At 36.7% G+C, this 26,060-nt stretch overlaps 1 protein-coding gene across 1 annotated transcript; it reads left to right on the plus strand.

Moving 5' to 3' along the window:
- Window positions 1-11,980: 11,980 nt before the first annotated feature.
- On the plus strand, window positions 11,981-25,252 carry LOC107028922 (aspartic proteinase-like protein 2). Its single transcript, XM_015230164.2, has 12 exons — window positions 11,981-12,452; window positions 12,538-12,658; window positions 14,548-14,975; window positions 15,076-15,232; window positions 16,012-16,094; window positions 16,179-16,275; window positions 16,459-16,531; window positions 16,662-16,874; window positions 23,487-23,611; window positions 23,805-23,906; window positions 23,984-24,081; window positions 24,747-25,252. The coding sequence occupies exons 1-12, from the start codon at window positions 12,154-12,156 to the stop codon at window positions 24,925-24,927; spliced, it is 1,977 nt and encodes a 658-aa protein (XP_015085650.1). The 5' UTR covers window positions 11,981-12,153; the 3' UTR covers window positions 24,928-25,252.
- Window positions 25,253-26,060: the final 808 nt, after the last annotated feature.

The raw sequence follows: 26,060 nt of genomic DNA on the forward strand, positions 1-26,060 counted from the left end.
AGTCTTAGTTCTAATCCCTACGTTTTCATATTGTCAAGTTGTAAAAACAATCATACGAAACCATCAGGTAGATAAGAACATGCTTCACAAGAAGTTCAAACATATATAATAACATACTCATCAAATCGTGTGGAATAGACCATAGAAAACAGATACTTTTCATTGAAAATTATAAATCTAGAGTTAGGAAGAAAATCTGTTTCTTAGAGTAAAAACCCTAGTATTCGAAGTTCTTTAAAACTAATATTTGAAAGGCCCTCTTGGGGAAAGGAATCCCAAGAGTGAAAAACCTATACCATATAGATGAAGAATCCACGAAAATTGGATGAAATTCTTGAGGTCTTCGTCTTCTTCCTTAAGCTCTTCTTATTCTTCAATGGAATTTGGAGAAGAGAGTGTTCTTGAGAGAATGAGAGAAATTTCGTTTGATCTATTTTGGGACGTGTAAAAGTGGTCTAAAATTGACCTAGTATCAATATATAGTCGTCCTATGAATTACTCAAAAGACCCTCCACTTAAATGAGTCTTTTTACTAAGTTAAATTACCAAAAATACGACTTCAACGATTCTGGGAAGTAGTTGTGCGTCACGGGGCAAAATCCCATTATTTTTATTAAATTTTAAGTTGAGGCAGTGAGGTAAGTGTCAGCCTCAAGTCGTCAGGTTCCTCTCAAATCATGAGGCACAACACCTCGTGTCAAGCGTGCATCGCACGCTTTGCCTCCACTTCTGCCTACTCGCAGGCTGACATGCAATCTACCCACCCATGTTTGGGTCCTCCCCAAGGACCCTTAGGATGGTCATTGGGGTGTCGTTACCGGACGTTTGGACCCTTTGTACTACATACTACCTATCCAAGGTCACTTTACAAGTTTTGGACTTCATTTGACACTTCGAAACCTTCACCAAACATAGAGACGTCAACTAGTTCAAATTAGCTAGTTTCGGACGTCAAGGTTTTTCTAAGTGTTTTGGCTCTAAACTTTTCCAATTGAGCTGATTACATTAATATAGGTCTGGAAACATCATTTTAAACATTATTTGATGGATTAAGCTCTAGTCTAAGTCATGGCAGTTCCGGAGTGTTACATTACCCCCCAACCCCCTTTAGGAACATTCGTCCCCGAATGGCACTAAAATCTTTTGGAGATAGGAATAGACTCAATACTAGCAGTACCACCAATCAAAAACATAAAATGGTAACGAGTCACAGCTCATAGGAGTATATCACAACTCCTTACAATACATACCATAACATTACACATAGCACTCAATTCATGATACACAACATATAAGAGCTCCATATTCATAACACATAGTGAGGAATTCCTTCTCAACCTTATCATAAGCTCAAAATGCATCAAAGAGTCACCATGCTTACATGTTTCACATAAGTGCAAGAATAGAGTATGAAGACATTTTCTTAAAACTCTAGTTGGTACAACTTTTACCCAATATGCACCTATTTGGAAAACAAGTCGATTTCATGATAATGCATTAATTTCTCAATTGAGATGGATGTCTAAACTTAAGGATTAAAGAGATGAGGGGAGCAGGACTTCATGTCGGCTTCAACCTCTCATGTTGCACCCTCAACAAGATGGTTCCTCCATAGAACTTTTACAGAGTCAACCTCCTTGTTTCTCAACTTCTTGACTTGGCGATCTAGGATCTCAAACGGAACCTCTTCTTAGGATAGGTTCTCATCAAACCCTAAACCTTCAATAGGTAGAATAGACACTAGGTCACCTATGCATTTCTTGAGCATAGACACATGAAACACCGGATGGACTGAAGCTAGTTCACTAGGTAGTTTCAACTCATAGGAAACCTTTCCAATTCGTTGCAAAACCTCATAGATACCAACATACCGGGGACCTAAATTTCTCTTATTACCAAACCTCATCACCCCTTTCATAGGTGAAATCGTCAAGTAGACATGATCACCTATTTCAAACTCAATATCTCTTCTTCTTTTATCGCCACAAAACTTTTGCCGACTATAGGATGTCTTCATTCTATCTCTTATGATTCGAACCTTCTCTATAGCTTCATAGATAATCTATGGACCAAGGATTGAGGACTCACCAACCTCAAACCATCCATCCGGAGATCTACACCTTTTACCATAAAGAGATTCAAAAGGTGCCATAGAGATACTCAAATGATATATATTGTTGTAAAAGAGCTCGGTCAAAGGTAAGTGATCAGCCCAAATTCCTTTAAGTCAATGACACATGCTCTTAACATGTCTTCAAGGGTCTGAATGATACGTTCCGCTTGACTATCTGTGTGAGGATGAAAAGCGGTACTAAGTTTCACTTGCATACCTAAACCTTTTTGAAAAACCTTCCAAAAAATGAGAAGTGAATTGCATCTCTATCCTAAATGATGGACAAAGGAATCCCATGAAGACTCACAATCTCATTAATGAGATCCTTGCATAATCTTCAGCCGTGTAAGTAGACTTAACAGGAAAAAAGTGCGCAGATTTGGTCAACCTATCCACAATAACCCATATTGAATCATTTTGTTTTCTGGTTCGAGGCAACCCAACAACAAAGTCCATATTTATGGCTTCCCCTTCCATGTAGGAACATCCATGATTTGGGTTAACCCACCCGATTTGAGATGCTCAGCTTTAACTTGTTGGCAGTTTGGACACTTAGCAATAAACTCTGCTATATACCTCTTTAAACCATCCCACCAATAGATCTCTCTAAGGTCATGATAAATTTTGGTGGCACCTGGATGTATAGAATAGTGAGAACCATGGGCTTCCTGCAGAATCTGTTTTCTCAAATCCTCAACATCGGGTACACATAATCTCCTTTGGTACCTAAGAACACCATCGCCCCCCCCCCCTCTTGGCAGAATGACTTATTGAGCTTACTAAGTATCGATCCATTCAACTCCATCAATAAAGGATCAAGGTGTTGCTTAGATTTCACCTCCACCACTAATGATGAGTCGGAGTTATGATGGACCATGAAACCACCATTTGGAGAATCTTCTAATCGCACACCTAAGCGAGCCAACCTATGAACATCTTTCACAAGTTCTTTCTTCTCTTCCTCCAAATGATACACACTACCCATAGTCATTTGACTGAAAGCATCCGCAACCACATTGACTTTGCCAGGGTGGTAAAGGAAACTCATGTCATAATACTTTAACAATTTAACCATCTTCTCTGTCGGAGATTTAACTCCTTTTGTGTAAACACATATTGAAGACTTTTATGGTCAGTATAAACATTAACATGCACACCATACAAGTAATGTCTCCATATTTTCAAGGCAAAAACTATAGCGGCTAACTCAAGATCATGAGTTGGGTAATTCTTCTCATGAACTTTGAGTTGCCTAGAAGCATAGGCAATCACCTTTCAGTGTTGCATGAGGACACATCCCAATCCCACTCAAGAAGCATCACAATACACTACAAAGCCTTCATTGCCCTTCAGTAAGGTCAAAACTGGAGCAGAGGTAAGCTTATCTTTCAACTCTTGAAAACCTTTCTCACATGCTTCCTACCACTCAAAATTCACCTTCTTTTGGGTCAAAGTTGTCAAAGGAGAAGCAGTGGACGAAAATCCATCAATAAATCTTCTATAATATCCAGCTAGACCCAAGAAACTCCTTATGTCTATGGGAGTAAAATGTCTAGGCCAATTTCTGACCGCATCCAGCTTCTTCGGATCAACCTCTACACCATCATCAGAGATGATACGACCAAGGAAATCAACCGATCTTAACTAAAATTCACACTTGCTAAATTTTGCATAAATTTGGTGTTCATTGAGGACTTGCAAGGCTAATCTTAGATGACCTTCATGCTCATCTTCATTGTTGGAGTATATCAAAATATCATCAATATTAAGGAGAGGATACTTGATCTTTATGGTGACCTTATTGAGTTGGCGATAATCAATGCACATTCTAAGGGACTCATCCTTCTTCTTAACAAACAAGACTAGAACACCCTATGGAGAAATACTAGGTTGGATGAAACCCTTGTCTAGGATATCTTTAAGTTGGAGCTTCAACTATTTCAATTCCGCCGAAACCATCCGATATAGAGGAATTGAAATGGGATTCGTATCCGGTAACAAATCAATGCCAAAGTCAATTTCTCGTTCGGGAGGAACTCTTGGAAGGTCATTAGGAAAAACCTCTGGGAATTCTCTTACTATAGGGACTGACTCAATAGAAGGAGTTTCAAATTCTAAGTCTTTAACTCTCACCACATGATATAGAAAACCCCAAGCTATCATCTTACAAGCCTAAAAACAAGAAATGATTTGACCCATTGACATAGAATTTCCCCCTTTCCACTCTAGAATAGGTTAATTGGAGAATTGAAATTTCACTACCCTTGTTCTACAATCTGTGGAAGCAAAACAATCATGAAGACAATTCATACCCAAGATGATATCAAAATCAAACATGTCAAGTTCTACTAAATCAGCAAGAGTAACTCTATTGGGCAGCATTACAAGACATTTCGTATAGACTCTTTTTGAAACTACAGAGTCACCCATTGAGGTACAAATCTAAAAGGGTTCAATCAAAACATTGGGAAGTACATCAAACTTCCTAGCTACCAAAGGTGTAACAAAAGAAAGAGTAGCACCTGGATCAAGAAATGAATAGACATTAACAGAGAAAACGTGTAACATACCCGTCACAATGTAGGGAGAGCTTTCTTGTTCTTCCTAGCCTTGAGTGCATAGAAACGGTTCCTTTTTGGAGCTTCAAAATTAGGACCTATTGGTTGATCTTGACTATTCCCTTTGCCTTGACTTCTCACATTAGGACAATATTTCACCATATGACCACCCTTGCCACAACCATAGCAACTATTAGTCCCAAAAAGATATTCACCCGCATAATTTTTATCACACTTACCACAAGATGGTCTCTCTTTTGGTAGATCAACATTTCTCCCCTTTTGAGGTTTAGGATTAGAACCTCTATCATTGCGATTCTTGGATAAATTAGCAGGAACCTGATTTGAAAACCACTTCTTAAACTTAGGCTTGTCTTGAACATCAAGCCTACTCTTAGAAGAACCACTTTCAAATGACTTTGCCCTCTTAGCTTCCCTATTCCTCTTACTTAGATGACTTTCCTCAATCTGTTGAGCATGAACCATCAACCTAGAAAGATCCATATTGTCATTAAGCATTGTTGCACGACATTCTTCTTCAACTTATTCAGACACGCCCGTTACCAAACGGCTCATTTCATCCCTCGCATTAGATACAAAAGAAGAAGCATATTTGGAGATCTTAATGAATTTCAAGGAGTATTACTAAACACTCATACCTTCTTGACTAAGGTTGATGAAATCCACTACCTTAGTTTCTCGTTTTTCCCTTGGAAAGAATCTATCAAGAAAGACCTTTTTGAAGATCTCTCAAATCACGGGACCATCTCCTAAAGCCCGATTATCCTTCCACTGGTTATACCATGTCTAAGCCACGTCCTTGAGTTGATAGGCAGCAAGTTCAGCTTTCTCAGTAGTACTCACCCCCATACCAAACAAGATCTTGACCTCATCAAGGAAATATTGGGGGTCTTCAGCAACTTTTGATCCAAAGTACATGGGAGGATTTATCCTCGTAAAGTCTCTCAAACGGCTAGCCATAGTACTAGTGTGCCGGTTCTCTCGAGGAACAACCTCCATGTTAGCTTGAGCTGTGATGGATTGAGCTTAGGTGGTGATTGCTTGGGCCATTTGGAATAGGGCCGCCCTCACTTCACCATCCGTCATAGCCGGAGGATTCACCGGAACTTGATCATTTGCAGCAACTTGCACTTGATGAGCATTTCGATTGTCTTGGGGAGTAGCTCCCTCATTCTCCATCTCTTCTCCCATTCGGCTGTCCTTCTTGTGTTGATCCCCTATAACCACAAGAAAGGGTTAGATGATAAAAGAACATAGTGTTGAAACTCTAAAGGCACGACAAAGGAGTATCAAGAAAACAGAAGTTTCCTAATCATCACATAACCTCTAATCCATAATTGTGGCGCGCTTCACAACCATGAACAAGACACTAGGTAAGGTGGTTAAGTGAGACATTGATCCTAAGGATATTTAACCTCATGCTCTGGGAGCGCATGCCCCAGATGAGACCGGTGTCGTCGTCCTCTCAGAGGACTCAAACAAGCCCTTAGCATTCGTCATAACATGTGATTACTAAAAATTACGGAAAAATTAAAACTTTTACATTATACTTGAAGTATACTTAGACTTCATATTTATCATTCATAAACCATACAATACTCTAAGAAATTGTCTCACACATATAAAAGTATCTAAAGAGTGCAAATCTGGACTTAGCCAATACATAGTCAATATGCCTTATAGGCCTTAATACAAAAGAATCCAAAGAAACATGATGGAAATAGGATATTCCTAATTTCTACTGAAGTCTTCATAAGCTGGACTATAATTGATAGCGTCTCGAACATGAGGACCTACCAAGACTTGGAGAAAGAGTTTCAAGCTTCTTCAAATCGACCTCCTTAAACTTCAATGGCCGGAACCTACAGTTTTAGTATATAAAGTGATGGGGTTAGTACGCCACATGTACTAAGTATGGGTATATGCACATAACACTTAAGTACATGCATGAAAAAGGTTCATTTATCATATCTTTAGAAAATGTGTAAATCATGTGAACTTCTTTAATGCACACACCATAGATCATATACAAGTCAAGGATTCCATCAACATAAACCATGATCATAATTAAAGATATATTATCATAGTCATGTTAACTTTTCATATTCATTAGATCATATAACATAACATACAAAACACTTACCAATGATTCCATTCCCAACCTACAAGTGCAATGGTCATGTGAAGCTCCATAACCCCACACAACTAAGTAAATAATATAGGAAACCATAGGTAAAGCATTGCTTCATATAACTTGTAACATAATTAGTCCTCACTTTTATAGCAATATAACCCAATAACATATTCATCATAATGACCAACATCATATAATTGTAACATCATGTATCATAAACATATACCTTTCATGTTATCCTATTACATAAGAACAATCTCCTAGGACTTCCATTAGAGTCAACTTGTGCAATATCTCGGTAGAGTCCCATACCCCTACCTCTACTAAGTAGACTCGTCAAGTCACCCTACTCAACGTTCATTTACTTGTCCTTCATTTACATGAGGGAACATACGCCTTAACCCACATAGACCATGAGAGCTAAACATGGAATCCGGTGTCATAAAACCCCACAGAGAAAAAAGGTGGTCTACAAGCCAAATTTGAACCGAACATGACATAGCTTTCTAGGTGGATCCACTAGCTAGTATCCTATAGGGCAACATAGTTCAAGAACTAGGAGATGTATTAGAGACCCATAGTTCCACATTACATGGCAACCTCAATCTCATGAGAGTCATTGTGAACCTACCTTCCAACTAGGGAAGGGACACCTCTCATATCTAGTTCACCGGTGCTTAGCTTATTACCTTTTCATGAATAACCTTTAAGTTGTCTTTTATCATACACTTATCATAGGCCATAGGATATTAACTCCTTGTATAAACATGATAATGATCTCTTTAGGATTAGATGAGAATTTCCTTTCATCGTAACACTTAATTTGTGAGATTTAATATATCATAAATCATCTTGTGTTAAGCATACAAGAGAATATCATAAACTTGCATTATCGTATTCTTATCATGATCTCACAAGTAACATGTTCATAGCCCAACATATCCACATAGCAACATTATACATACTTTCACAACATATCATCATGATTTATAGGTTAACATAAACATGGTGGAGTAATCACAACTTTAGAAGACTTACCTCTTGCTTCCAAGAACCTTATTCAAGAACTTACGTTCAACTAACAACATTCATAACCATAACATAGTAAAATACTCAATATCATAATCAAGATCAACTCTAAAAATCATATACAAGATCAATGCATAATATAGGGTAAAGGATAAGGGTCATTTAAAAGTTCATTCTAGTCTTAGTTTCAATCCCTACGTTTTCATATTGTCAAATAGTAAAAATAATCATACGGAACCATCATGTAGATAAGAACATGATTCACACAAAATTCAAAGATAAATAATAACACACTCATCAAATCATGTGGAATAGATCATAGAAAACACTTACTTTTCATTGAAAATCATAAATCTAAAGTTATGAAGAAAATTTGTTACGTAGAGTAAAAACCCTAGTATTTAAAGTTCTTGAAAACTTATCTTTGAAAGAACCTCATGGGGAAAGGAATCCCTAGACTGAAAAACACATACCTTATAGATGAAGAATCCACGAAAATTGGATGAAAATCTTGAGGTCTTTGTCTTTTTCCTTAAGCTCTTCTAATTCTTCAATGGAGCTTGGAGAAGAGAGTGTTCTTGATAGAATGAGAGAAATTTCATTTGATCTATTTTGGGACGTGTAAAAGGTCTAAATTGACCTAATATCAATATATAGTCGTCCTATGAATTACTCAAAAGACCCTCCACTTAAATGAGTCTTTTTAATAAGTTAAATTACCAAAAATACGACTTTAACGATTCTGGGAAGTAATTGCGCGTCACGGGGTCAAATCCCGTTATTTTTATTGAATTTGAGTTGAGGCACTGAGGTGCGTGACGGCGAGGCTGCCTCTCAAATCTTGAGGCAGAAAACCTCGTGTCAGGCGCGCGTCGCACGCTATGCCTCCACTTCTGCCTGCTCGCAGGCTGCCAGGCGGCCTACCCACCTATGTTTGGTTCCTCCCCAAGGACCCTTAGGGTGGTCCTTGGGGTGTCGTTACCGAACGTTTAGACCGTTTGTACTACATACTACCTATCCAAGGTCACTTTACAAGTTTTGGACTTTATTTGACATTTTGAAACCTTCACCAAAATAGGGACGCCAACTAGTTTAAATTAGCTAATTTTCCTACGTCAAGGTCTTTCTTAGTCGTTTTGGTTCTAACCTTTTCCAAATGAGTTTATTACATTAATATAGGTGTGGAAACATCATTTTAAACATTATTTGATGGATTAAGATCTAGTCTAAGTCATGGCATTTCTGAGTTTATTACATTAATATAGGTGTGCAAACATCATTTTAAACATTATTTGATGGATTAAGATCTAGTCTAAGTCATGGCATTTCCGGAGTGTTACAAATTGTAATCCCCTGAAGATTTTGGAACATATAAAAAGGTGAATATGGGCTCATTCACCTGCCATGTGGATCATTTGAAACTATATGATAGATGCATCAATGCGATGATCACATGTGCTTTGGTGTCAACTTACAAATTAGTGTTTGTAAGGTTGTTTGCTCGAATTGTTAAATTTAAAGAGCACAGTTTCAAATTATGAAATTAGATAATGTTGGTTGATTTAGCAGAAATTGTATGCCTCCTATTATAGCTAAATCATGGTTATGAGAACATAACTCCCAAATAAGATTTGGTATGAGATCACTTTATTTAACATGTAGCAACACATGTATGCATCAAGCCAACAATGTTTCCCCATTAAAATTTGTTCAGGGTCAGGAACCAAATAATTTTCATCTAAAATATTGAATGTGTAATTGTGATTTTAATTGCTCCACCACGCACAAAGATGAATTCTCAAATAAGGTTTGGATGAATGTTAGATTTTCTAACATTAGGAGACAGATGATTTTGACAGCTGAAAATTATGTGTGAGTTTAATTATGAATAATCTAGATCCTCGTTAAATAAATATGTGAACATAAAGTTCAAGGGATAATTTTTTTTCATAATGTTGCAAATCCATTGCCAGATGAATATACTGACCCTATGGTATAATTCAGCTGCAAATGCTCCAATGTGAAGTCCTTGAAGGACGTAGTCTATGATACGCCGGAAGCGTAATAGACCAATAAGTTCCAAATATAAAATTCCTTGAAGAAGGAAGGAACAAATGATCAATATGGTCATGATAATGAGACAAGTGCTATAAAGAGCACATTGAAATAACACTTCATAAACCTCGGAAAAGGTTCAGGTACTTGAAAAATGAAGAAAAATGAAGAGATCTCGATAAGTTATGTATTGTTGAAATCGATGTCAAATAACCGTCGACGGTATCTTTAATATGAGGTAGCGCTCAATGATATAAATTGTGATGAGGTTCTTGAGTTCATATATGTCACATAGTGTGGACAGATAAATGGTTGGCCAAGTAAAATGCATAATTCAGGAATATCGTTTCACTTAGAAAAGTGACGTTTTGGACTGATAGTCCATAAATCAAGGTATAATGTCAATGGGGTACAATAAATTATTATGCGATGGTATAATTGTAGTATATCAAGTTCAACTTGTGCCTTGTGGCATAAAGGTTTGTCGCAAAATTTCTGACATTATTGGAGATGTTTTCTCCTATGGTGGATGCAATGAGGTTTGTTTTGATCTGGCAACATATAAAAAACTTGAATGCATATTAATAATGATCATGCCTAGCTAGACAATAATGAAGATTATATAAAAATCCTTGAAGTAATTAAGGTGTTTGAAGAATATAAGGGTTTGAAAAAACTTTTTCAACAAAACTTCAAGAATTCTTATATGGATTGAAATAGTCAAGGAAGAAAAGGGTACAAAAGAATGACTCTAATTGTTCTTGTATTTTATGAAAAGGTCTTGGTAAGACAAAATTTTATCTTGACCTACAGATTGACAATTTGACAAATGAAATATTTGTCTATCAGTGCACATACACAGACATGTTTTGATGCGTTTTTATATGAATAAATTACATTCATTGAGTACCCCAATAATTATGAGATCGCTTGACATAAATGATGATTCAGTTTGATCTCAAAAGAAGGATGAAGAGCTTCTTAGTGATGAAACTCCATATCTTGGTGCAATCAGGCATTATGCATCTTACTAATAATGTTTGACAAGATATTTGTTTTGCAGTAAATTTACTGGCAAGATTTAGTTTCTCTCCGATAAAAGCACATTGAAATGGTGTTGAGCACATGATTGAATATCCTCGAAGGACCATAGTTATGGATTTATTCTAATCTGAGGAATACAAGACAAAATTGATTAGTTACTCAGATGCAAAATATTTATCTGATCCGCATAAAACTCTATCTCAAACACGTTATGTGTTTGCATGTGGAGGCACAATAATATCCTGGCGATCAATGAAGCAAATGTTGCTATGCAGAAATAAAAGCCCTCCATGAAGCAAGTCGAGAGTGCGTCTGGCTGAGATAAATGACACACCATATTCAGGAATTATGTGATTTTTCTTTGAAAAAGAATATACCAACCACAATGTACGAAGATTGGAGACATCATCACAAGAAATTAAGTGATTTCTAAATCAGGGGTGTATAATACGCGTTGCACTCTTTTTTCCTTGACCGAGGTTTTTTCCCACTAGGTTTTTCTGGTAAGGTTTTTAATGAGACAACAAATAGTGCGTATCAAAAGATATCTGTACTCTTTTTCCTTCACTAAAATTTTTTCCCACAGGGTTTTTCCTAGTAAGGTTTTAACGTGATACATTATCTATGAACATCCAAGGGGGAGTGTTATAAATACATTGAATTAAGTGGATTGTCCATGAATCTTATCATAAACCTATCCTTATCATGGATATGTATTTCCAAGGTGATATAAATCTTTTGAGATAGAAATGTATCTATTAGTGTGACATTAAACATGTGACCTTTTGGTTGATTTCTTACCTATAAATAGAAATATCATTCACCATTATACTATACACTTGAATAAGAAGAAAATTCCTCTTCTTCTTTGAATTTGAATTTTTAGAAAACTCTTTTATATTTAAATAATATGAAAAATTTACCCAGTTTTTAAAATAAACTTGGATTATGAAAATTTTGACCATTTGATTTTCAAAAACATAAGATATCCATGGACCATAACCTAAAAATATTTGATATCCATGAGACCGTAACCAAAAGTTAGGTACAATTTGGTAGCGCGTAATTTGCTCTGTGAAGTTCTTTTTTTTTTCACTGCCGTTACACCTTCCCCTTCCTCTGGCCCGGCTGATCTTCGAGCGATCGTCCTTCCGATCTGGCCGTAATCCTTGAGTCGCCGGAGCGATAAGTGACCTCAAATGTCGACGGCTCTGTTCACTAACAAACTTCCTTTCCTTTCCATCATCGTTCTGTTGATCAATTACGTCGTCGTTTCCTGTTTGCGGATTTCAGATGTTTCAAATGAAAGCTTCGTTTTTCTCTCCTCATCGAATGGCAATGGCGAAGGGAATCACAGAAACAACCACACTACAATGTTTCTCCCTCTCTTTCCTCCTAAAGAAATCTCTCCACCACGCGATGAACTCTCCCGTCGACACCTCCAGAAAAGCCCTTTAAGTGCTCGTATGCCTCTCCACGACGATCTCCTCCTTAACGGGTCAGAACTTGTATACAATTGCTTATAATGAATGTGTATCTCTAGTCTCTACTCTTTCCATTCTGGCTAACTTGAGAGGATGCAGATATTATACGACTCGCCTTTGGATTGGAACTCCTCCTCAGAGGTTTGCCCTTATAGTAGATACTGGGAGTACTGTTACCTATGTTCCTTGCTCTACTTGTGAACAGTGTGGCAACCATCAGGTTAGCTCATTACTGAATTTTCTCATTTCCACATACGTAAATTAAGCAAAACAAAACAAAGAAGAAGCATATTGTAAGATCATGGTACCATTTTATGTAAAATGGATGCTTGTAACTATTTTAAATAAATGTGAAAGAATTTATATGTACTATTTTATGTCTTATTATTTGTTTTGCACATTATACAAAGCGATAAAATATACTCTGTTAATTGAAATTTATGTTTTCATCAGCATTACAGTTCAATTTTTACCATCCTGATTCAGAAGACTGGAAGTCGAATGTTAATGACAATTTAATACTGTATCACTGAAATCTGTACAAGTTTTAGTAAAAGAAAAAGCACGAAAATATCTACAAACCTTACAGCATATGGCTAATTCTTTAAATGCAAATTACTTGCCGTAAAAGAAACTATATTTGTACTAAAATTTACAGACAAATGTTTGATTGGAATAAATATGTTTAAGCTCGCATAACTTAGATTCATAGTTGCATGCATTATTTAAACAACAACTTACCCAATGTATGCACAAAGTGGGGTCAAGGAAAGGGTAGAGTGTATGCAGGCCTTACCCTTACCTAAGAGGTAGAGACTGGCTGTTTTCGATAGACTTTCGGCTCAAGAAAAACAATCCATAAAAAGAGATAATGAAAGTACAAGAAACAACACAGTAATAAAACAATAGGTAGTAACAAAACAATACTACAACAAAACTATACATAGTCGAAGTACAAGAAACAACAAATAGTAACAATATTTAAAGGTTATGAAACGACTAGAGTAATACTACGACTATTAGTACAAACAAATAGCAAGACAATGCTCTCTTACCTATTAACCTTCTACCCTAATTCTTATCCTCCACAACCTTTTAATTAAAGGTTATGGCCTCGATAAGCTAAAACTGTATCATGTCTTGTCTAATCACCTCTCCTCAATACTTTTTTTCTACATTTGCTTCTCTTGAAGTCATCCATAGTCAACCTCTTACACCTCTGCGTAGGGGCATTGGTGCAATTTTTCATCAATGCCTGAACCATCTCATCTCACTTCCCGCATCTTGTCTCCTACCGAGCCACCTTCACCTTTTCTTGGATATTCTCATTTCAAATCCTATCTCTCCTAGTATGCCCACACATCCATCACAGTGGCTCGAACTCAAACTAAATGCAAATTATGAACATGGGTGCCTACTGCACTATATGGCAAAATCTGAACAAAGTTATGAGGGAGATCCCATTTTAATTGCTAGGAGAACGGGTTCACGTACCCCACATTTCTTCAGGTGAATCTGCCCCTGAGAAGAAGAAAACAATCTTAAAGTAAGTTCACCGCCATTTGGTGCACCATTTGGTTAGAAAGGGAAGTTTAAAATATTTTACGGCAAAAAAGAAAATGTAACCAGCCTTAAATGTAGGTCTATCTCTGCTATTTTCTTGTTGTAGACAGTCTATTGTAAATGATTAAAATGCTCCGCCAGACACTCTTAGCCTCCTACACAGCCTGTAGACCTTATAGCACGTTCGTAGTGCTTTTGCTCATCATAATACCTTACCATAATAATAATAATATATTTTTCTAGGCTTCTCCTTGTCACGGTATGCTCCTATATCATAAAGAGTTATTTCTTTCGCGATAGTAGTATCATGTTCCTTGGGTATTTTTTCTTGTTACTGTGAAATGTACGGTAACTGGTGCTTGCTCTTAAGTATATAGCCATTTGGCACTTGTTACAGTGGTTTTTTTGGTTGAGAAAATCTTGACCTTTTAGCCAATATGTTGCCTCTATCTTGTTGATACATGCTTAATTTACCATAGATTGGATCATATATTCTTTCCCTTTTTTGATCAGTGGCACTTCTTTCATTGTTGTTCTTTGAATTAGGATCCTAAGTTTCAGCCAGAAATGTCAAGTACCTATCAACCTGTGAAGTGCAATGTTGATTGTACTTGCGACAATGAGAGAGAGCAATGTATTTATGAAAGGCAATATGCTGAGATGAGCTCTAGTAGTGGAGTGCTTGGGGAGGACATTGTGTCCTTTGGGAACCAAAGTGAGTTGGCACCCCAGCGAGCTGTTTTTGGATGTGAAAATCTAGAAACTGGTGATCTTTACAGCCAACATGCTGATGGTATAATGGGCTTAGGTCGAGGGGATCTAAGTATAGTGGATCAACTCGTAGAGAAACATGTGATTAGTGATTCCTTCTCCTTGTGTTATGGCGGAATGGATTTCGGTGGTGGTGCAATGGTTCTTGGAGGAATAAACCCTCCTTCTGAGATGGTTTTTACCCATTCAGATCCTCTACGCAGGTATGTATTTTATATAATTGTCTTAAGACAGGAATTTAGATGTTATAACAAATACACTCTATAAATCTTATGCATTTACTCTAGTCTCGGATGGCAACAGTCCATATTACAATATTGAGCTGAAGGGGATACATGTCGCTGGGAAGGCACTGAATCTTAATCCACAGATTTTCGATGGAAAACATGGGACTGTGCTTGATAGTGGTACCACATACGTTTACCTTCCAGAAGCTGCATTTGTGGCCTTCAAGAGTGCTGTATGTTATCTAAATTACATGCTATTACATCTATCATTTTCATGATGCACTCTACCAGAGACAAGTAGTGGTGAAATATTGCATGCTTGTGGCTAGAAGAATGGGGTGAAGAAATCAAATCTGTGAAAGCTGAGTTTCATTTGTATGACGTGTTTATGCTTAATGCCTTTTTGATTGCTGATGTCCTTTTTTGTGTCAACTTTTCTTGCGTACAAGTTACACCATGATTGGTAGAACAAACAATTGCATAATATACTGAACAGGGTTAGCATAGTTAGTGTATACCTGTCAATATGTGGGATTCAAACTAAAGCCTCATAGTTAAACAAGTATTAGGCTAATGCTTCAATGCTTACGACATAACTTTGAAGGGAAAAAAAAATAAAGCATCCAGGAGTTTTTTGATCCTAAAATGCAGAACACTCGTTTATCCAATTAATTTTTCTTGCAGTGCAGCATCGTATGGGTCTTAGTTTATGTTTGTAACTACTTATTGTAGTTGTTTTCCCCCGGAACTTGCAACTTTTTCTTCCAATCAGCTCACTAGAAAGAACTTTTGAAAACATTCTTTTAAAATATATATTTGAAAGTTCCTCAAAATCGTTGATTATTTTAGTTCCTCGTCATTCTTATTCGATTTGTTACTTCATGTAAATGTAAAAAATGGAGTTACGGGCTCCTACAATGTACTACTAATGGGTGGTGGATGCATGGTCGAACTTTGTAGTTAAGACAATTTATTTTCTTTCTGAATTGAAGTTCTGAAAATATTATTTTAGGTCATGAAAGAACTTCATTCCTTAAGAGAGATCGAAGGGCCTGACCCGAACTATAGAGATATATGCTTTTCTGGTGCTGGAAGGTATATAGAAATGTTATATCATTATTCTTACTTTTATTTTATTTTTGGTGTCACAAGTTGAACTAAGTGTCTTGTATATTTCAGTGACGTGTCACAACTTTCAAAATCATTTCCCTCTGTTGACATGGTGTTCAGCAATGGAAAGAAACTATCTCTCACACCTGAAAACTACTTATTCAGGGTAGGCATCTTATTCACATAATCTTGCCTGTACTATCTGTATCTACTTTTGGCTTAATCTCCCCTAGCCACTCCATTTTTTTGATAAGTGGCTGTAACTCCATTTTCGTTGTGTGATTCTACATTGACTAACTTTTCCCCTTCTCTCAATTGTATTGCAAATGCTATAACTTCATGATTGTAGCACTCAAAGGTGCGTGGGGCATACTGCTTTGGAATTTTCCAGAATGGGAAGGACCCAACTACTCTTCTTGGAGGTATGTATATCCCTTTATTTTTATTAAGGATATATATCTTTTAGCATCTTGGAGAAGTTCTTCTGCCAAAATCTTTTTTATATAATCTTTAAGACTTTAACATGTGTGCTTTTTGCTTATATTGCACCAGGAATTATTGTCCGCAACACTCTTGTAAGCTACGATCGTGAAAATGAAAGGATTGGTTTTTGGAAAACTAATTGTTCCAAGTTATGGGACACACTTAATGTATCTTCATCACCTCCACCTCCATCACCGCCCTCGGGCATGGACAACACAAACTCCACTGCACATATGACTCCAGCACTGGCGCCTAGTGTACCTTCGGAAAATTATGCACCTGGTAAGAAACTCTTCTCCAGACTAATATCTTTTGTCAGTGTTATTATGCTTTTCTGTCATGCTTTTATCCAGTTTAGTAGTGGGTCAGGCTTTATTTAAGTAATTCCACTAGGGCGATTCAGATCTTTTTCCCCTAACTTTTGAATGCAATAGGGTTTCTGATTATTATTTTAACAGTGAAAATGGAGAAACAAAATTAGAATTGTACCATGTTGGTGTTTTTCTGTCACCTAAGATTAGGTCATCTTTCAAGATTTCATATGCTCCTTCGGTTCCTGTATTTTACAAATGTCAGCTTTCAGAATGACATTTGAGCATGAGTTTCTGTATTGTTTTATTATTGTCTTGTATTCATCTATTTCCTTAGTGCTCTGAACTTCCTGGGAGGTAACTTCTAGAATAGAAGTGTCTTAACCTTTTTGGACCCAACTAAACATTCTTAATTGACGGAAATTACAGTTTCATGGACTACAACAGTTACTGCAAGATAACAGGTGTTACATTATACAACCATCTTTAATATCCTCTCAATTGATAATTCCTTGTTATTTGTCAAGAGCTTTCACTTTGTTCATTTACTGATTTGGTGTAGACAGGAAATTCCTTGTTGCAAAGATGGTTAGATTTTTGGGAGGCGTCACCATACTGCAACAATTTTGTCAGTCAACACCATTTAGGTGTATCAAATGCAAAATTTGACTTATCACAGAAAAGGGAAAAGAATGGTGATTGCAAATGTTGCGATCGAGGGTGATAATTATGTTTTGTCCCGAGCCAAATGACTGTTATAACTTTGACAACTGACATGCATGAGAGTTTGCTGTCTTAAGACCTTAAGGGGTCGTTTGGTTGGAAACAAGTTATCCCAGGATAAGTTATGTTGGGGTTAACTATCCTGGGATAACTTATCCCACACTATGATATAAATGGTGGGATAAGTTATCCCAAACATGGCAACCAAACAAGATAAAAAATTTTCATCCCATCACTATTATTTTTAATCCCTCACACCAAACGAGCCCTAACGGTTGAAATTAACAACTTTTGTACTTGTTTGGTGCAAAATTTCCTCCTGCATAGCTGAAGCATTTAGGAAATTAAATTTTTATTGATATGATGGAGGCTATCATCTGGTGTCTTATGTGATAAGTAGATGCCTCTAAAAATAAAGGTAGGTTCCACAGAGTACTGGTTACCGACTTTGTTATATGGGGCAGAGTGTTGCCAGTCAAAAACTCTCGCGTCCAGAAGATGAAAGTTGTGGAAATGAGGATGTTGACATGGATGTGTGGGTTTACTGCGAGAGATATGGTCAGAAATAAAGATATTAGGAGAAAGGTGGAAGTAGCCTCTGTAGAGGAAAAGATGCAGCAGGTGAGACTGAGATGATTTCTATATTTCAAGAGGAGATTCACATACGCCCCAGTGTGCAGGTGTGAGAGGTTGACACTGGAGGACCTGAGGAGAGCTGGAGATAGACTAAAGAAGTATTGGGGAGAAGTTATCCAGAAGGACATGTAAAGCCTTAGCTTACCGAGAACCAGTGTTTTTATATTCATGAGGCGATAAGGGTCTGCCTCTCTAAGGCGAGTGGCGAGGCGCTCGTCTTTTTGAAGTGAGGCGCCAAGTAATACCAAACATAAAATATTTAATTGCATATATAAGTAAGTATAACCAAAATCTCAATAGCAACAACATATTAGCAAATATATCTATTCAAAAACTAAATATAGATAGTAGATGCAAAAGTTTTGAACCTGAAGGACTCAATAGTCAATAAGATAAGCGATAGTATAAGTCTAATCTTCTTCATGATTTTCGAATCTTTAAGTCCAAGATTCTCTGCATTATATTGTTTCTCATCTTCGTCCTCTATACTATAATTCAAACCTATGTCTTTCTTTTTGTTCACTCCTTTTTTCTACCATCAGCTGATGGCATTGAATATTACTATTTGTAGGCAAAAAAATTAAATGTATTAATTATTATACACCTAAACTGAATTGGGCTGAAGATAAAAATGAATGGACTGAACAATGAAAGAAAAAGAACTGAGCAGAAACTAGAAAACAGAGGAAGAATTTGTGCAAGAAGAAGAAAGAAAAAGAAAGAATCTGGAAATAGAGAAGAAGAAGAAGAAGAAGAAGAAGAAAGGAAGAGAAAGAATCTGCGGGAAACAGTGGAGAAAGAAGAAGAAAAAGACGTTATCCACTCATTGATGTTCACTTCGAAAACTTTCTTCCAAACTGAGGAGGTGTGAGAAAGATAGGAGAAAAATATTATTGAATTGTTGTATCTACATTATTACATGAAGACCCTATTTATAGACACTACCATACAATCCTTGACCATGTGGAAAACTATATATCATTCTTTTTCCTATTACTATTCTTATTCCTATTACTGTTCTAACTTCCAAGTAGGACTGTATATACCTGTTCCAATCCTTAACACTCCTCCTCAAACTGATGCATACAAGTCATATGACCTGACTTATTACAGATGTAATTAATATGAGGACCGATGAAGGGCTTGGTGGAGATACTTGCAAGTTGATCACTTGGCTTCACAAAATTGTAGTCAATCTTAATGTGCTTAGTCTTCTCATGAAATAGTAGATTTGACCTAGAATGTTGATAAAACACAGAGTGGTCAGCCCTACTATGAGTCATGCCAAATTCTTGAACTACTGTGCTTAACTTCCCAAACCAAGCTTGAAAATATTGTTTTACACTATAGAGTGCTACCATACTACCCGTGAGCAACAAAACAAGTAGTTGCTCCATATAGACTTCTTCCTCTAGATCACCCTTTTTAATTTTTTTTAAGATGGGTAGGGTCAGAATGATGGCATGACCCTACTGGGTAAAGAATTATATAGGTAAGGTCAGAATGATGACACAACCCTATTGAGAAAGAAAATTATATGGATAGGGTCGGACTGATGGCATGACCCTAGTCAAAAGGACAAATTAAATGAGTAGGGTCGGATGATGGCACAATTCTATGCAAATAAGATTTGAGGAGTCACCGAGAAGACGAATGGAACTATGCAAATCAAATATGAGGAGTCACTGAAAATGCACATAGTGCTATGTAACTTATATGTGAGAAAGCAGTTCAGGAAAATTCACGGCTCTACGCAAATTAAATATGAAAAGTAGTCCAGAGAGATGCTCGGTGCTATGCAAATCAGATATGGAGAAATAGTCACCGTTAAGATGGCATAGTGCTGCGCCAATTAAATATGAAAAAGTAGTCACCGAAAAAGATGGCACAATGCTACGCGAATCAAATATAAAAAAAGTAATCACGAGAAAGATGACACAATGCTACACAAATTAAACATGAAAATGAAAAAGTAGTCACTGAAAAGATGACATGGTGTTACACAAATTAAATATGAAAAAGTAGTCACCAGAAAGATGGCATGGTGCTACACAAATTAAATATGAAAAAAAGTAGTAACCGGAAAGATGGCATGGTGCTACACAAATGCTGATAGATATAGGGTTGACACAAAACATTCCTTGAAGTTGCCAAAAATTGATAATAATGACCGGTCTGTCTATATTTTCTTTTCCTGAATATGGGGTTCATGCATTTGTATGTCATTGGCCCCACTTTTGTTAACATAATCATTGGCTAGATGAGCGGCATATACGAGTAATGGACAACCGCCGGCAACAGAAGCTCTTTGATTCTCTTCCAAGATTGTAGAGGTGCTGATACCATTTGAAGATGGATGTCGGGCCTAACTCAATCCCAAAAGCTAGCTTATGTGGGGAGGATTGTCCAAGTTTTCATATAAGGAGACCAAATTCTCATCCTTTTCGGACGTGGGAATTCTTAACAAGGGCCATCTTCTCATATCTGATAAAGTAGGTCTTTCAGATGTTGGCTTTCCAAATGAACCAAAAATACACCTTCCCAATAGACCTCGTCCTAGTTTCTGCTAGAACAACAGAGGGTTTTCCTATAAAGTTATTACTAATAGGGACTTCACATCATGTCCTGGTTGCTATATACTATCCTCTACCACATTTACAAAAGGTTAATAATGTCAACAATTCTGTGTGTAGCCATTATGGCGAGCTTAGGAAACTATTTAATGAAAGTTTTGATTTTGAAAGCTATGTTTCTGCACCCTGCATTAATGGATCCCTCAGGAAGAATAATGACTAATATAATCTCTCTCCAATGGTAAGATACTCATGTATCTTCCATGTGTATTGTACTTCCTGGTACCAAAATAGTCTGCAGCCAGAACCTTGTTCATCCATCTTCTCACCAGATTCTTTGGTCAGTTGAGGTTTATTTAAGGACAACATATCCACTCCATGATCTTCTTGTTGAATATTAATCTTCTCATCATGTTCCAGCTTCTTTCAACTCAAACCAGTCAACATTGCCTGAGGTCCATCTGGTGATGTCATAGGACTTAAAACCTGTACTAAAATGTATTCTGTTTTCCCCCATGATAGCATAAAACAAGGCTATGGGAATGGAAAAGAAAAAACAAAACTGTAACACTTTGGGCGAGAATTGAGTGTTTGAGGGAAGAGGGTCAAATTCCAGTAAAGGCACCGGAAAAGGGAAATTCTTCTATCCTAGGAAGTAGGAAAGAGTGTCTTGGGATTAGTGCCCGGGAGCATTTTTAAACAGATAATAATATTCCAAAACTCATGACCACCCCTCAAGCATAGTGCTGTCTAAAGTGAAAAGCATTGACACCAAGTCCTGTTGGAGCTTTAAGTGCAAAATGCAAATTAACATGAACTTTTGTTAAAGAAGGCGTAGGTATAAAAATATAAACATAACATAAGAAAAATAACCATAAAACACAAAAATAACAATTATGGGACAAAATGCAATTTAATGAAATAGCCTAGAGACAATATTTGGTTGAAGTTGAAAAGTATCCTCCAAAGTTGAAGATATGTATGTATGTGAATTTCACATTTGAACTTTTTAGCGAAAACCATTTATTTCACTAGAAATACTCAGGCCGCTAGAGAAAGGGTTCCATTTTCAAGTCTATTTCTGATTCTTTCAACCTCTGTTTTTCCGCCGGACCACAATCTTGACCTCCAATCGAGCTACGAACACTAGTAGAAAGGCAGAGTGAGTTTTCTTGCCTGCCCTCCATGACAAAAGTGAGTGGTTGGAAAGGGTTCTCCCTCCCCTCCTAGTAGTTCTAGATCGAGAGATTCAAGGTGTCTTTCCTTCGCTCTATTCTGAAGTCCTGGCTAAGCTGCGGTTCGAAGTCGGCCTTTCTTCCTATTCCAGAAATAGACTGATTCTACATCACCTTTCAATTCGGATTAGCCAAATTAGGCAATAGGCTTCGTGTTTACAACTGTCTTCCAAACCGTTGAAAGATAAAAAAAATTAATCTGAATTTTCTATTTTAAGTTGAGGTTGAAATGATAGACTAAATAGTTAAACAAATACTGATTTTCAAATAATATTTGGTTTGAAATTATGTCCACATGCCTACGGAGTGTCAATCAAGTTCAAATCACATTATATTTCTTGATATAGAAACAGATTTTTGAATTAGGATAAATCATTAGCTTTCTTATGCTAAATGTTTTAATTTCCTATTTCTAATAACTAACACTTATCCATAAAATATTGTTTTCTTAATAATTGCTACATTCTATGCCAACTATATTTATTGTTTAGTGCTACCCCATTAACACTGCCTTGCTTTTGAGGTTCAAGCTTGTTGATGTCTGTCGTTGTAATAGTCATATTCTTGTTAGTTTTACTTTTTGATATCTATCTTCATTTGTTTATTGGGTTTCGGCTACTGCACTATTCTGTTGTTGTTCATATTCTTTTGTTGTAGGCTTGCATAGGTTCTGCTATTAGTTGTAATGTTTCTTCTTCTTTATACCTGAAATTGTTGCACTTGACCCGGGTCTTCTAGAAACAGCCTCTCTATCTCCACGAGGTAGTGGTAAGGCCTACACTAGACCCTCACCAGACCCCACTTGTGGGATTTCACTTGGTATGTTGGTTGTGGTTGTTGCTACCCCATTAATAGCAGAGTGCATATGTGAGGCACACATTTGGTTCTTGGACTAAAGCCCAACTTTGAGGTTTGAGTATGCTTCAAGTGAGCCTTCAGTAGCCATTGTTCCATCAGAAGAAAATACTCTTTTAGCCACTTGTTCCACCTTCAGGGACCCTCCCTGGCTTCTCCGAGAAGAAACATTTTGACGCATGCTGTGACCCTCCATTTTTTCTCTCGCGATATTGCTACTATTTTTGTTGTTGCAACTGATTGATCAAATCTACAACACCAATCATATGAGCCCTCATATTAAATTCTCTCTACTTCTTTGCCAGAAACAGAGAACATGGTGTCCTCATTTTGATCATCTTGGCATATCCCTCTTATAATTTGACTCCTTCCCGTAAATTGGAAACAGTTTACTAGATGCATAGCAAGTTGACGTGTACTGGCACTTTTTCCCATCAAATTACACCTTTTCCCTCATATTTAGGAAGGTCCTGTGGAAGATTCAGTGAGTACTAAACCAAGTTATTTCCGGTGCAGATACTTCTGATTGTTATCACCTTTGTCTTTTATCTCACTTGGCAGGGGAAATCAAAATTGGGCTAATATCATTTGATATGTCACTGAGCATTGATTATTCGGAATTGAAGCCTCGTGTTCCAGAACTTGCCCATTTCATTGCACAAGAGTTGGATGTTTACGTTTCACAGGTAGATTTTTTTAATAATGACAATTTTGCATAACCCAAATTACTTTTGCGACTTCTTTTATTTTTTTGCACGGCTCAGAGCTGTCCGAGGCTGATGTCATCTAAAACTGAACATCCCCTCTTTTTTAAGTTACTGAACTGAACAAGTGTGTTAATTTTGTTCAATGTGATGATGTCACTTATTAACTTTGCAGGTTCACTTGATGAACTTTTCAACTAAAGGAAATGATACCCTCATTAGATGGGCCATCTTTCCTGCAGGATCTGCTGATTACATGTCACATACCACTGCAATGGTAACTTTTAACTTTAGAATGTGTAAGGACTATATTTTGAATCAAAGACCTTTTGCTTAATGCATATCTATTCGCAGGAAATAACAAGCCGATTAGCCGGTGATCGTCTTCATCTTCCAGATACATTTGGAAGCTACAAATTAGTCAAATGGGACATTGAACCCTTATCGAAAAGGTATAAGCAAAATATGTTCTTTGCATCTTCATAACTATTGCATAACTATGCTGTATATATTGTTAACATCATTTCGGTGCATCATTAATGAAATTATCCCAATTCATCAAAGAATATGCCTTCTGAATCACAAGGCAAAACAAATCACCACCGCAGTGGAGTTCTGATGGGAAATACTTGCTTGTGTTTCTGATATACACAACTCAAAAAGTTTCATCTTTTTATTTAGCCAAAAAATACATGTATATATTAAGTTTATGAAATTGTGGAACATGAGTTATTCTGCATTGGGTGGCATGGGTCAACTGCTTTCAACGTTAATGATAGGTAGGTAATGATTTTTCTTCCATTATATAACTTGTGTTTGGGGTGTGACTAATGGATTTTAGGGAATCGTCAAAACATACTCCGTTTTTGAAATACACCAGTAGTAAACATCACTCAAGACAGGTTATGTGCTTGTTTAATGTACAGCCATGTCCTTTGGAGATCCTCGTATACATATTATTGTTATGGGTTCTGTTCTTTAATGGGCTATCTTTTTTATTGTCTGGAGTGTAAAAAGGTATGGTTCTAAAGTGTGCATTGTGAACATCTGATATTAATGATGGGTTCATATGATACAAAAGTTGTTGATTTGATATGGTTGTATTGCAATAATTTAGGACGCGATGGCAGCAAAGTTACCTGGCTGTGGTGGTAGCACTTTTAGTTATCTTGATACTAGGATTATCAGCTTCCCTGGGATGGTTTATTTGGAGACGAAGACAAACTCCTACCCCATATGATCCTCTTGGAAGCGTTGAAACTATGACAGATGAAAAAGAGCTCCAGCCGCTAAATTGAAAGATACTATATTACCTATACTTAGTATACATACATGCAAAGGCACTCCTGACGTCCAACTGCTTATTTTTTTTCTTCAAATCCCAGTACAGATAACAAAAATTTTGTAGATTGAAGAAAGAAGACTCAAAGAACTGCTCCATAATGTCACATTCATGTGTGAGTACTGTAAGATATCATTTATTGACAAGATGTTCATTTTCTCTCTCCCCAAATGCTAGTAATGAACAGGAAAATATCATACATAATTACAAGAAATCCATATGAATAGTCTGCTTCAGCATGTAATTATGTCTTATATTTAAATTCTGGAGAATGCCCTCTACATGGTTACTATTTTGCAACTATAGATTCATGAAGTAATCTTGTTGATATTGCAGCTAAGTGTGGCAGCGGAACCGGTACCTACCGGATTCCGGTCCGGTCCATCCCGGTCCGGTTCGGTACCGGTTAGTACCGGTTAGGACCGGAAATTTCCGGTTCCGGAACAGGTACCGAGACGGAATTCGGTAATTACCGGAATTTACCGGTTCCGGTAATTACCGGTCAGGTCCGGTTAATATTTTTTTTTTTAAAATATAGCCGTTACTAGCCGTTGGGTAACGGCTAGTGGGCCCCCCAACGGCTATTTGAATAGAAATTCATCCAATAGGGCCCCTACCCCATCCCTAACTTTTTTAATACCCTAAAGTTTTAAAAATTACACTTTAACCCATTTTTTTACTTATAAATACCCCTAAATTTCATTCTTTTAAATCACAATATCATCTATTCATCTTCTACTCTCTCAACTCTCTACTCTCTATCTCTAATGTCTAATTCTATAATATATAATATCTTAAATTCCGGTGTTGCCTTACTTGGTCTTTGGAAATTAGATTTGGAGCTTCAAAATTCAATTTTCAACTTTCCACGTTCGGCTTTCGGTGGTCATAAACGTCTACTTTTTTAAGTAGACGTTCGCTACATTCGTTCTAACTTTTATTTTACGTTTCATTTATATTTAAATAATTATTTATTTATTTGTGATTTATTATTTGCATAATTGCATAACATTTTTCGTATTATATTTAATCTCACGTTTAATTTTTTAATATGGATTTCGGCAAAAATATTGTTCAAAAAGGAAAGGG

This window comes from Solanum pennellii, chromosome 8 (genome assembly GCF_001406875.1).
Source record: "Solanum pennellii chromosome 8, SPENNV200".
In the NCBI taxonomy this organism is placed as follows: domain Eukaryota; kingdom Viridiplantae; phylum Streptophyta; class Magnoliopsida; order Solanales; family Solanaceae; genus Solanum; species Solanum pennellii.

Excerpts from the sequence above, each read along its gene's own strand:
- LOC107028922 (XM_015230164.2), top strand. The coding sequence starts at position 12,154 with ATGTCGACGGCTCTGTTCACTAACAAACTTCCTTTCCTTTCCATCATC. Across the intron at positions 12,453-12,537 it reads GACGATCTCCTCCTTAACGG|ATATTATACGACTCGCCTTT; the intron begins GTCAGAACTTGT and ends GAGAGGATGCAG. Across the intron at positions 16,875-23,486 it reads TTCGGAAAATTATGCACCTG|GGGAAATCAAAATTGGGCTA; the intron begins GTAAGAAACTCT and ends CTCACTTGGCAG.